This window comes from Bemisia tabaci, chromosome 9 (assembly GCF_918797505.1).
Source record: "Bemisia tabaci chromosome 9, PGI_BMITA_v3".
NCBI lineage: Eukaryota > Metazoa > Arthropoda > Insecta > Hemiptera > Aleyrodidae > Bemisia > Bemisia tabaci.
Window position 1 is genome coordinate 25813034 of NC_092801.1, and position 14419 is coordinate 25827452.

General features: G+C 37.3%; 1 protein-coding gene across 1 annotated transcript in view; it reads left to right on the plus strand.

Annotated features, from left to right (window-relative positions):
- Positions 1 to 11604, plus strand: part of LOC109037734 (A-type potassium channel modulatory protein KCNIP1) — a 419699-nt gene extending 408095 nt beyond the window's left edge. Inside the window, exons 5-6 of the mRNA XM_019052540.2 lie at positions 583 to 795; positions 2809 to 11604. Of these exons, the coding sequence (XP_018908085.1) occupies positions 583 to 795; positions 2809 to 2919 (324 nt within the window). The 3' untranslated portion in view covers positions 2920 to 11604. The remainder of the gene's footprint in view (positions 1 to 582; positions 796 to 2808) is intronic.
- Positions 11605 to 14419: the final 2815 nt, after the last annotated feature.

The window sequence follows — 14419 nt, forward strand, 5'->3', positions numbered from 1 at the left end:
CTTGCACGAGGAGAACGACATGAGGGCGGTAACTTGTTTCGCACCGCTTGAGTGGCAGCGATTTTTGCAAGCAACTATCCCGAATCGGCACTTTCGCTCCTGTGCTTTCGATAAAATGTAATCGGTAGACAAACACTGAAGTAGAATTTAGGTAGAATGAAGGTAGATTTAGTATTAAGATCTAGTAGATAAGGAATGTAGATTAAATAGCATAGGAGAAAATATTTGCTTAAATGACGTGTACATATCAAAATTATGTATAAAGAAGTAGATATTTAATAAAGTGATAAAAAAAAGATAGTATCATTTAAACAGAATTTTTATTCTGAGTTCATCTTAAAATTTTCGGCATGTTCTAAACCACAGAATTGTTCATAATTTTAACATTTTAAATAATGAAACATCTGAAGAGGAAGGAACAAAGAGAATCCGTAGATTTCATAAGTAATTTTTTCTAAAATATCGAAAACTCCCGAGCTTTTCGTCTTGAATTTACAAAATTTCGTCGCATCTTTGCTCATAGCATATTGCATTATGTACAGGAACTTTTTCAAACTCTAATTATAGCTGTTGATGTTTCAGGATTTCCTTGGGATCCTGTCAAAGGTGTCCCGTGGGAGTGTACAGGAGAAGCTGCAGTGGATCTTCGGGCTCTACGACCTGAACGGAGACGGTCTCATTACGAAGAAGGAGATGGAAATGGTGGCCGTGTCCATTTACGACATGCTCGGCCGCAACACCGAGCCGCAGATAGACGAGAATACCGCCAAAGAGCACGTCGAGAGGGTATTCCAGGTCCGTTACTCGCGAATACCACTATTGCGGCTCCTAAGGGTCCGCTTTTGCCTATCCGAGGGATTTAAGGCGCTTTATTGCGCCGTGCTCACTGCTCACAGCCATTTTTTAACCCTCTTCTACATATCGACACCTCCCGAGTTTCAAAATCGAGTTTCCCGTCCAAAAATACCTCCTGGTATATTTTGGGCACGCTTAAAAACTATAAAAGTTTCAAGAACAGGTTTTTCCTATGGTGACCCTTTCTCTTTGGCCACATGTATGTGTTAATTCTATTTTTTTTAAGATCAATTTAACCTTAAATTTTTTTCATAGGCAATTAAGGCAAAAATCATTCGAGGTAACTTGAAATACAGCAGTTAAAAGGTTAACATGCCTTATTTGGTAGAGCAATTCACTCGAGTTAGGTTGCAACCTAAGAATACAACTATATCAACTCTGATGTGTTGCACAGTATCACACGCATTTGAAGGCGTTTTATGATGGTCCGACCGTGACCTACGAAGAGTTGATGTGGTAACTTTGAGTACTATTTGCGCTGCATATTTCCACCTTCCGGTCAAAATATCACAAACGCCATGCGACGTTTAACAATTTACGCCGCGATTTTATTTTTTCACAGGGAAATTGTTCAACGAGGCAGTCCGAAAATTTTGCTGAATTTTCTTTGTGCTGCCGTTAAGACTCAGTGGGATTTTCAAACAGATTTAACCAATGATTTGTCAGTAAAAAAATAAAGTGGTGGCGGAAATTTTGAAACGTCGCATGGTGCTTGTAATACTTTGGCCGGAAGGGGACGATATAAGGAGCCTCAGGTCTCCTATTTCAGAACTGGAAGACTTATTATTAGAAAAATTAGAGGAAGAAAAAGAGCAGAAGGAAGAGGAGGGATAGGAGGAGACAGGAAAAAGATGGTGGTCGTGTCCATTCAGCAGAACGGCCTACTTCATTTTTCATATTGGCAACAATGACGATCATATATAAAATTCTCGACCCACCTCATTAAAAAACGGATACATGCGGATACACGTTGGAAAAAATACATACATCAACTGCAGAGTTTAGTTCTTGACCTCAGCATAGCATGTTTCTCTTTTGATTTGCAACCTCTGCCGATTTGGTTGAAAAAGTTAGAGTCCCTTTATACTGAGAGTCAAGACAACGTGAATCCATTTCTGATTGGTTCCCGTGTTTTAGGCCTTCGCAGTGTCACAAACGGGAATGAAGATTACATTTTCACCGATTGCAAAGATTATAATCTAGAATGGACCGGGGAATTACGGGTTTGGCAAGGAACGAACGGAATGAGAGAAGGAACGGAGAAAGGAATCTGAGAACGGGCCGATAAAAGATTACAAGAAACGTTCAATTTCTGTAATCTTTATTCCCGTTTGTGACTCCATGAGGGGGTGTTGTCTTGACTCTCAGTATAAAGGGACTCTAGAAAAAGTTGAACACATCCCTCGATCCCGCGGAAATTCACTTGTTGCTTTGATTGTTAATGCAAGCGGGTTTCTTAAATATATTGTCACTGTACGTTACTAGAGTCCCTTCATACCCAGAGTTAAGACAACTCGATTATCAGCTGACTGGCAGCCGGCCTTGGCTGGCCATGGAGGCCGAAACGAGTGCACCTAAACGAACGATATTGAGGGATAAGGATCAGGAATCCTGCGATGTCTGTCACACAAAAACAACAACATAAACAAATTGATCAATTAAAACGAAAATCTATTTTCTCATTTTAGACCGATGGAAATAACAATTTACTCTTAATAAACCACAGTTAGGTAATATTTTCATTATTCTTGTTCACATTCGAGGTACCGCCATCTTGGTGCACTCGTTTCGGCCTCCATGAACGAGAACCAATCAGAATTGGGGTTTTTTTAGGCCACTTTCAGCCCAACCAAAAGTGAGTTGTCTTAACTCTGGGTATACAGGGACTCTATACGTAACTGATAAGTCCATTTCTGGGTTCACTTGTATCAAAAGAATGTTTCCCTGTTTCAGCTGATAGACACAAACAAAGATGGGGTGGTGACGATAGACGAGCTAGTGGAATGGTGTTCGCGGGACGAGCGGGTGCTGCAATCCTTAGAAACTCTGGACACGGTCCTGTGATTCACCGGTTGGAGACCTTCCGAGGAGCCCAGAAAACTTGCCGCGTGATGCGCCGACGCAGTTGATGCCTTCGCTGCGTGCTGCCGTGAGAAGCGAAAACGGCGTATGATCGGCGTGTTCGAATATTGCCAAATCACGTCTTGGAAAATAATTATTTTTGAAGAGAGTTATGAGTTTCTTGATCTTTTCATATTTTTTAGATTGAATGGACTACATTTTGCAAGTTGGAACTATAAATTCTGGCCCGGTTTAAAAACAACTTATGTGCCATTAGTTTCTCTACGCACATGAGTGGTTTTCCAGAAGAGTCAGAATTTATAGTTCCAAATTGCAAAATGCAGTCCAAATTACGAACGGAATCCTCTGAAAAATCAGGAGAGAAATACTCACAAATTTTATTGAGAATTCTTGATTTTTTGAAGGAAATTTGGCAACGTCTGATGTGTCATACGGCGTTTTTCCTAAGCAGGGCAGCGTGCAGGCTCGATCTCCGGCCCAAGTGCTCACCCGTAGAAAAAATACAGAGAGTGGTGGCGAGGCGGTCATTTTGGGGTTTTGTCCTCACAAAGACGTCTCGTCGTTTCCTAAATGAAGGAACGTATCTTCATTTCATTGTTGCCAAAGTTTCACTCTTAAATTACAATTTTACAGGGAGACCTTAGAGAATATTTACCTGAAAATGTTACCGGTTCCTCTACTGATTACACATAGAAATCAGTAAAATTTTGAAGACAATTGCAATGTTTTATCCGTGCAGAGACAAAAGACCTTTCACTGGCCTCACTGAGAGAAAAAAATAAGGTAGATTTTACTATACTCTGACACAGTGATACGAATAGGATAAAAAACACAAGACTCTATGGTGACATTTACCATACTATGTTAAGAATCACCTGAGTTCTGGTGAATACTAATATTATCCTGGTTATTTTCACCAAGAAGCATCACTGTGTGAAACGTAAGTAAACTAATTGTAAATGTTACCATATTTTTTTTTCAGTTCTTTTCGCGACAGGTGGAAACTTTTACTTTCGGAGATTCAGCACCTCCTAATGGACAATTATAAGGGAGAAACAGTCATCATACTTACTAAGTGGATGATTAGCTTATGGTGACGTACTGAGCAAAACAAGCTTGCCAAAATTACGGTATGTTTGCAAAACTAAATACCCAAATTATTATTCAACATCCATCTTGTAGTTAGGTCAACAGGTGGGTGTTGCAGTCCCGAAAAGTTAAAGCTTCCACCATTACCAATATAACAATGGAGGGTCTCTCGTCTCTGTATCCATGTGTAAAATTAAAATTGGTTGAGTCAATATACATCATTGGAATGATTTACGTTCCTTTGTCTGAGAACAACGATATATGTATAGTATTATGCCAAGGAAACCGAGTTTGTAAGGAAAATGGAGGTCACCTTTTCAGCTGCTGATAGAACGTATTGTCTCGAATGATATTCGAAGTTACACTGTAAGAAATAAAATCGTTTAAGTACACGCTATGAGTTGTCAAAATAAACGTCTTGCAAAATTCGGAAGAATAGGCCCTAATTTTTTGCCTCAAATTTTGGAACAATTTCGCAGGCGGCGATTTAAAATGTCTAAAGTTTCAGGGAAATCTGATCTAAATGAGTGGCATACATCGTCTGAGCTACTTTTTTTTACAGGGCACGCTCCTTCTAATTTACCAACAAACTCTGGTTCCTTTTTGCATATTGCCATCATCATCCACATCGGCCTATTAGACATTGAGATCTAGAGATGGAGCAGCACGTACTACTTCATGCCGAACAAGACCCAACTTTGGAAACATCCGATCGATACGACGCGAAAATGTACATTTATCTGTTCGTCACCACCATCTGTACCTCTATGGTGCTCATTTGGCACTCTCTTGGTAGCACCCATTCTTCAACTAAACCGGGCAGCTCATAATATTCACATCACCAGTAGGCCGTCCAGCACATGGCTGCGTTTTAGATTTCAAAACATGTGACCAACCACGTGAAAGTAATCATACTCTATAAAAATTAAATACTGAAGAAACGATACCAGAGAATGGGGGTTTATTCCACGAATATGTTGGTGCGAAAAACGCTGGAAAGCCGATTAAAAATCTCAAACCGAACTTTCGGTTCGATGAATACACTTCAGGAAATGTAGTTGTGAGTTAATTAAAGCTAAGCGGGTTGGTCCATACTCTGTCAAACTGCATTTGACGTTGCCCATTTCTTTTCATATTTTGACTATTCATAAAATTTATAAGCAAGTAAATGCATTGAAATGATTTTGAAATACCTTCTATAATTCTAAGAAGTTTTTCTCAAAATGTCAAGGCAAAATTACCCTGATAAAATCATAAAAAAACCTCAAAAATAAAATTGGAGAGAAAATCTGACAATGTGAACTGCAGTTAGAATAATTCTTATTAGAGCTGTTCACCTGTAATCCGTCTTACCCGGGCCACTAAATTGCCAGATTAAAATGCATATATGCTCCTCGTAATCAACCCCTCACAAATTTTACTAAAGGTAGGGCTTTAGGCGGGGTCTCCGTCCAAATCTCAAAATCCAACTGCCACACAGTGGATCGAAACAATCAGAGAGGTCAAGCATGAAATTCTTGACTAAAACTGCAAATTTCGACGTCTAATGCGTCACATTGTAAATTTTGATGGAAGCCTCCAGAAGGAAAGTTCACGAAGAAAGCAGTGGAACCAGTTTTAAAATCTAAATGTTTTGATTCAACGGAATTATAAGCTTTTAAAGTTTCAAATTTTTGTCCGATCTCTCCCACTAACTCGATCCACTGTGTGACGTATACAACTCAACTCGAAGGACTTGGCATAAAATGTTGCCTTTGTGGAATAGAATTTCCCTTCTCGTGGATCGTCATGATTTAAAATTCGGAAGTAAATAAGTAAGAAGGAATCAAGCCAGATTTTAGAACAAAACTGAGCTGGTGAGAGTTATTTATTCAATTTTCGAGGAAGAAAATGCTGTTTTCAATCATTGAAATCTAGTAAAATGATCAGTATGAGAAAAGGGGGGATTAAAATTGAGTTTTACATCCAAATTTATGGAATAATGAATCCTCAAACCAAGTTTTCTAATTCAAACTTGATGAGGTGTTGGCTTCTTCCTTTAGAAATTCGTCGAAATGATTCTACCAATCCCCAAGTTTTAAACACAGGGCAATCATCCCAGTAGATCTCTGGAAATAGTTCCGACAAAATAAATAAAAAAGGCCCAGAAAATGCCATTGAAGTATTTCATAGTTTAATTTTTTCGAGAAGATTCGGTTGATTTTTTGGACCCACAAGAGGGGGGATAAAATGGCATTACTGAACTTCACTGTTTCACAACTGGACTTATTTCTGTTAAACGGAACTATCGTATGTGCATTAAGATATGAGCCCTGAGACCCATAAGAATATATGAATAACAGGAGTCACGTCACATTGTACAAAGTTCCGTTTGGCAGAAATGCGTCCAGCTGATGCCGATCTAGAATTGAAACCCAGCATGGATTTTTTTCAAAGCGGGTGGAGGTTTGTCTCACACCGGTGGGTGTGAAGCGTAGAGAAAATTAAGTGACGTCATTTTACCTACCCTGCCTGTTTTTGAAACAAAAATGTTTTTTTTCTTTCTCCATGATATTGACGAGATATTAGGTAGTTCTCAACCTCATTTAAAAACATAGGTACCATCAATACAAATAGGGATTAAGTATATTAAAGTATTAGGTAAGTAGTGGACAATATAGCGCTGGTCTATAGATACTCTTAGTTCTCGATCTACGACTTTCAAAGTGCTGGTCAATTTCAGAAAAACATGATCAGATCTCTAGCGAAAGATAGAGAGAGATGAAAAATAGTGGAAGTGACTGTGGAAGTAATAGCTGCCTGGTTATGTGGAAGACACAGTTGTGAATGGTCTCAAAGGAAGTGAAGAATGGGTTTTTTTTAGGTTTTTCAAATTGTTATGCTAAGTGATACATATACTCCAATCTTTAAACAGTGTACATTTTCAATTTTCCATAAGATTTAGTTCTGTTTGATCACCTATCACTTTTGTCCAATTCCAAAATAGAATCTCCAACAGTTATATTTTTCAAGTTATCTTATTCATAGGTATTTTGGAAGTAATTCGTAGTACAAACACCTGCTATAGTTACTCCGTTAAATTTGGGTGTCAGCTGTTTTGATTTATATTTAGATTTAAGTACAGATGCATGCATTATTAATTCGCACTTGATTCTATCGCAGTGGCATATTCTGAAGTGTGAACGCTAAGAAAGCATTGCTTTCATTCAGAGGTTAAAGAGAAAATTGTTTTTAGAACCTACTTAAATTTTAAAAATGAAAAATTTTGGTGACGTTCGAGGAAGTCGAAACATCTGAATTATTATCATGGTACCTTAAGGGATGTTATTAAAATCCATGACTTTAACTAAGGAATTTTCTTGAACATGTAAAATGTAACTCAACATTAGTTACTTACAAGAACGAAGATGACATTCTTTGACATACTGCGTTGGAATAAAAACCCTGTCAAACAAATTTGAAATTTTTTAGACTTCATGGAATAAACTTTCCCATTCCGTAAACTGATAATGGTGTGAGAATGAAGCGGAAAAACCTAAAACATCCCTGTAATTTTTTTTGAAAGAAAGAGATGATTTCTTCAGTGTCACAAATTCACAAACAGCCTTTTTTAATTTTGAAAAAACACATGATTTCAACCCCTGCTCCTTATGAAATTCAAATAAATTCGTTAACGGAAGAGTTAGGTACCTGAATTGAACGTATTATTAATGAAGTTAAAATGGAACCCTCAAGCCATAAGATAACACACGAAAAAACAAAACAAAACACATGTGGCTAGGATCTAGGTGGAAAATTTTGCTTGTTAATGGTGAAAGTAACTCGTCCAGTCAATCTGAGACTGTGATCAGTAGTGTGGCGTGCTTGCGATATTTTGATTTATCTGGCATTTAAATCTATGAAAAAGGATCGATATACAGGACGTTTGCAACAAACACCCTCTTAATCAATTCTTTACTTAAATGGAGAAATACCGATCATGATCATTCACGCCTCGCCACTGTCTGTAATATGAGAAGATACCTTCAAAAGACAAAGACACTTATCAAAATTTTTTGACTGTATATTCTAGCTTTGGCACATATTTTTAGTGTGAAATTCCAATTGTTACAGAAGTTACATCTTCAGGAAGGAGTTAACGTAATTCCGTCGTGACTTTAAAGATTTATTTATATGAAGGTTCTCAAACCTCATTCACCCTCTGAAGGTAAATTAATTTTTGCCACTTTGTAAAATCTTCATAGACGTCTTCACGCACGCAAATAAAATAATTCTAAAGTATTCTTGATTCCGGGTTGTATATGATCATCACGAAAACTTTTTTTGCCAGTAACAGATGTCTAAAAGTATTATTCATTGTCTAGTAAGTGAACACAATCAAAATTATTTCTAGATGCAATGACTGTAAATTTGTTTTTGTAAGAATCGTTAATTTTAAAAAACACCTCATAAAAAACTGTTTAATTAGTTTTCCAGGAAATCCTTTTGCGGCATTTACTTTAAAGAGAAATGAGTAAAAGTAAAGGGAAAAGTGGTTTTGCGATTTCATAACGATCCTCCTACATTTTTCAAAGCTTAAATTGGTAGTTGTAGTACATGAATTTATTTGCCTCAAAAGCATTCTTTGGTTATAAAGCACCTTCAGTGAGGTGGAGCATAAACATTTGGGAAGTCAAGGAAAGAAGAAAGGTACACACATTAAATGTCAGGGAAATAATTCTAAAGAAATTGTGGGTAAAGTAGGATAAGAGGAGAAATTTAATTTTAGCTTTAGAGTAATATTTGAAAAAATCTTGATTTACTCTTTAAAAATACACGTTTGCTAAAAAACCTTTTTCTTGAAAATTTTACGGAAATCAATATTGAAGAATTTTCCTGAAATATAGTGTCTAACAGTTTTTTTAGAGTTTCTGAATACTTATCTGAAACGGTCTCTATCACCATTAATGGTCAACATCGCCAGAAAACTAAGCACCACTTCCCATTAGACTTTCTGATGATTATATGTGATCCGGAATTCAGTAATCATTACCATTATAAATGATTCGTGACATCAATCAAGTAAAAGTCATAGTGATAAGAGGTTATTTAGTAAAAATGTAGACGATGGTCCTTCACCGAAAATATTTTTATATACCAGAGAAAATGAGAAATCTCTTGGTAACTATTTACGACTACAACTGGACTATGCAGCGATCTCAGATTAATTATTGATAAGCCTTTTTCATTAAAGGTGCTGTTGATATATAAAGGGAAAAATTGCGCGGCAAACGTCGTCAAATGCAAAGCAGCAAAATGTATGATCACATGATGATTTAATGGGTGATGTATGTGAAATAATTCATGATTCTTAATGCGTTTTTAGCATTGTGCATCTTTGTTGAATCCCACCCTACTGATTAACCACTATTCATATTATAAAATTGAATATTTTATTTTTTCACAGAAATAAAAATGTAATTTATGGGTCTTTTACTTTTATAACGGAATAAAATTTCTAAACAAGTCAAATTTGTTAGAAGGACTCGGTAACACATTAAATACGTTTTTTAGAGGCTATGACTAATTCAAAGGAAGAATGATGGTAAGGTCGTTCAAAAAGTAGTGAAACAAATGCTATGACTTCAAAAGTACGCTTGGTAAAGGCCTTTTCCCGTTAAAATGTCGTCAAGAAGTTTTCAGGGTCTCTAACTGGTTTCAGGCGTGACATCGCATCGGACAGCAGTTTCGAAGACCAATTTTGGTGAGCAAAAATCCTTGTTAATAGTCGTAGGTGGTCACTCGACACTCGCTTTTCAAACCGTCATAACTTTTAAATTTTCTACCAAATGAGTTGATACTGGTCTCTGGTCTCAGTAGAATGCTAATGAACAAAAAATAAGCCCCTATCTTACTTTTGAAGTTATAGCATGTCTCAATATTTTTTCAAACAGCCTGTGTAAATACCCCGACACAAATAAACGGAGCCTTTCATGCAACTTAAATTCCATATTAAACTTCTGTTGCGACACGGTTTTGTTTGAATATTTTGATATTAAATATTTATGGATGTGTTTAAAGACAAAAACTCTGTGTCATAATTAGCACGAGTTTACAATGCTCAATCGATCCATTGTTTTCTTTAGATATTTTGTCACTAAATTGAAATTTCAAACTCTGCTAAAAATTTGACTTGTTCAGAAAACGTTCGACAAAACAGACGCTCGTTAAAGTGGACGAAGCTGTAGTTACAATTGGATTCTAAAATTAGTTGTTCAAAATGTTTGAACCGTTGCCAATTCTTTCAATTCTATGAAAGAAATATTCACTGGACTTTGCTTGGAGAGCATATAAGCAAAGACAGTTTCTTGGTACCTTTAAAAAAGTGTACTTTAAGATTGATCATTTCGAAATTTAGAAGAAATCAAACAGGTATTGCTTGCTGTTGTGGCACATGCACATTAGTTTGATCATTTGAGAAAATTTTACTTGAATCATGCATATTCTCATTTGTGTACTTTTCTCTATCGATTTATGGCTACACTTTATACCCGTGAAAATATAGTTTCATATCAATAGGTTGTATCGATACATCGAACGAGTGAGATTGCATCGATGACGATTGGTTCAAAACATAAACATAGTCAATTGATTAATCTGACGGAACAGGTTTTTTGTGATAGATTTTTGATACGTATGAGTTCTAATTGGCCAAGAGTAGTGAACTTATTTCTAAATTTCTCATTTTCAGCTTTCCTGATTATTATCCTAAAATTTTGGTCTGAGGTTATGTTCTATTGTTTTGAACCAAACGACACATAGATCCAATATCAAATACGATCCATAATCCTTCTCGTGTGAGTGACCTCTGCTTTAAAGTAAATATTAACACTCTAGTTGAATGTATTCACAAATAAATATATTGTTAAATTATAGAGGAATGGGCAAATTTGTTTTTCAGCAAACTGTTCAATATCCCGGAAATTTTAATGTTAATTTAGAGAAAATTAAACAATCGCAGATACGTACGGAGATGTTGCATGGATGATATTGGCTTTACAGCATTTTGGCATATAAAATAGTCCCCAGCTGTATGCATTATACAGCGAGCAGAGTCTGTTTGAGATCTAGCTTCAAGAGTAAAATGTGAGAACATCCTGTGTGTTTTCCTTTTCATCTATTTCAAGGATACGGAAAAAGTATGCACACTAAGTTGGAAATGCATCCAACTTGCGTTAAAAAAATCCATAAACATACAAAAAAGCTTGAGCTTTTCATTTTATAATTTTAAAAATGTCTCTCAGCAATGCGTCCGTTTTAATTGAAATACTTTTTAATCCTCTCTCTATAAACCCAGTCCACAGAGTAAGATGTTACGGCAACATATCCTTTGGTATTAAAGTTATGTGACCTTAAAGAAAAAACTCAGTTTGAATACACACTTATCATTTCTCCCAAACCCTCATCAAACTTGTAGATTAAATATTGTATAAATGTACTATAAAATTACTTGAATTGAGTTCTCATTGTAAATACTGTTTGATAACCTGCTGAACAGATCAATGGCAGTTCAAAAATAAAGTTGAAATCCCGTTACGACACCTTGTTCCTTTGTTAATTATTTCATTTTAATCCTGTTAAAGGGAGTCAAAAGTTTATTGAGAGACACCATTCTTGCTTATGTTTCATGATTAGCATGAAGAAAGTAACAGGTAAAATATTTTCTTACTAACGAGTGATATATTATGACTATACTTTTTTTTCATCGAATACAGGAATTAAATATCTGCACGCCATATACTTGCCAAGAAGTGCTTGCGAAATAGGTTTTAAGCGCAACTGTAAGCTTACAACTTATTTTGCAAATTATTAAAAAAAATTTTCAACGATTCTTTGACCTTCTTTCCCTTAATGGACCAGATGTGCATGCATCGAAACATAAATGGGGAATCAGCATGATCAATGATCACATAAAAAGCGAGAACCATCATTCTATCGATCTGGTGACAACAGCTAATCTAAAGCCGTGATACAGATAAGATGTCAGCAGATTTGAAAACGCCTTCAATTGTGGCGTGATACCTCCCGCATTCCGGAGAGTACGAAGAGTTGTATCATTGCGCCTTACCGACGCGACGGAAGATTAACATTGAAGATGCCCTCACGCTGGTCGGGGCGGTTTTTCTTTGTGGACCCATACTTAAAGTGTTCTCAAGTTGGGATTCATGGACTGAATTTTTAGGGTCAAATTCTCCGATCGAGCCGAAACCAAGCTACTCCGCTTGGAAATGACCCGCTGAGTCCGACTTTCTGGTCGAAAAAGCTCCACGAGTCCGCGGTACCGACCAAAAGCGCACTTTTGCAACAGGGCCAGAAACACTCGTTTTTGACCGTTCCTCGGCTCAGGGAGCTCCGGCGAGTCTCGGGACCGGGCACAATCGATTCTACACCTCAAACTACGTAGGATTCGACACTAATCTAGACATTTTTTCCCCCCTCCAAAATCGAGAAAAATCCACAGGGGTACCATGGACTAAATTTTTAGGGTCAAAATCGAAAGTTCTCCGATCGAGCCGAAACCAAGCTAGTCCGCTTGGAAATGACCCGCTGAGTCGAATTTTTTGGTCTATGTTAGTTCAAACCGCGATTCAAAGCTCAATTCTAATGTCACCTATGGAATTGTCATGTTTCCAAGCTGGCAACGCTGTCGCGAGCGAGGAGGATTCTTTCCGAACTTACAGTTGCAGAAGAAGGCGTGTCTTGTGATGTGGAACAATATATCCAACTCTGGACCAAATCCGTGAGTTTCGCAATCTGATCATCCTGATCCGAGCAAGAAATTAATTAATGATTTGAATCTTCCCGGGCAGATTTCTATCGCCCGGAATCGGGATCAGCCCGTAGTATTAAAAAAAACCCGTAACCGTGCAATTAAGACAGCAAAAATGATAAAGAAAATCCATCACGACCAGCGTGGAGGATTTCTCAATGATAATCTCCCGTCTAGTTGGTAAGGCGCAATGATACAACTATTCGTACTCTCCGGAATGCGGGAGGTATCACGCCTCAATTGAAGGCGTTTTCAAATCTGCCAAATTCCGATACCGGGACTGTCCTGCCGCCCGTAGTTTGGAGCACAAGATCGATGGAATGACGGATTTTAGGAGGTAATTCAATATTCCTGCACACACATTCTTGTTTCAAATTTGTGTTTACAGCTTTTGTTCCCTTTGAGAATGAGCGTTTTGTCCCCCTCCGAAATCAAGAAATATCCACAGGGGATTGTATTTAGCAAATTTGTAATTTTCATAGGAGGATTAAAAATAAACAAGTGGCTAAATATGAAACGAAATAATGGGAACTCCAATAAACAATATGAGGCATTGTCCACACGAGCAGGGTTCGAGGGGCTTCCGGTGACTTTGTTCCATTAATTTGTTATAACTCACCTTCAACTTGTCCCTGGATCATCCAGTTCGTCGAAATTAGTCGTTTTAATTTGTGCCAGGTTGTTCAAGATCTATAACAAGAAGACACAATAAAAAATGAATATTAAACACTTAAATAAGAAGAAAGCACATTCAGGACGTTTCCTGCAAATTACACGGTCACTCTCAATGGGAAAAAAGCTATATAAAATAAAATTTGAAACACGGATATGTGTGTACAGGAATGTTGCATTACTGCAGCCACTTTAGCCATCGTAACCACATAGTCAAAGTTTGTTCAAGTTAGGATCGTAAATTTGTAATTTTCCGGGAGGATTAAAAATGATCAATTGGCTTAATGTAGAAATAAGTAATGGAAACTCCAATCAACAATATAAGAAAATAAGCACTGCGAAACATAAGTATAAATGGCTTAAATAGATGGAAAACACATTCAAAACGTTTCCCGCGAAGTACGCGCTCATTCTCAAAGGGAGCAAAAGCTATAAACACAGATTTGAAACAAGAATGTGTGTGCAAGAATATTGTGTTAACTCCTAAAATCCGTCATTCCATCGATCTTGTGCTCCATACTAGGTGCGGCAGGACAGTCCCGGTATCGGAACTTGACAGATTTGAAAACGCCTTCAATTGTGGCGTGATACCTCCCGCATTCCGGAGAGTACGAATAGTTGTATCGTTGCGCCTTACCAACTAGACGGAACATTATCATTGAGGAAACCTCCGCGCTGGTCCTGATGGATTTTCTTTGTCATTTTTGCTGTCTTAATTGCACGGTTACGGGTTTTAAGCGTGCCTATAGGGCTCGCTTTTTGAAATCAGTCGGATGTACTGGAGTACAGCACACCGATCGACCAATGCTTTTCAAGGGGCGGTCCGAATTTTTTTTCCGTCGGATCCGTTCTTTAGTTTTTGAACCGTTATAGTGTCAAGCCCTGAAGGTCATTCATCGAGAAACCGAATTA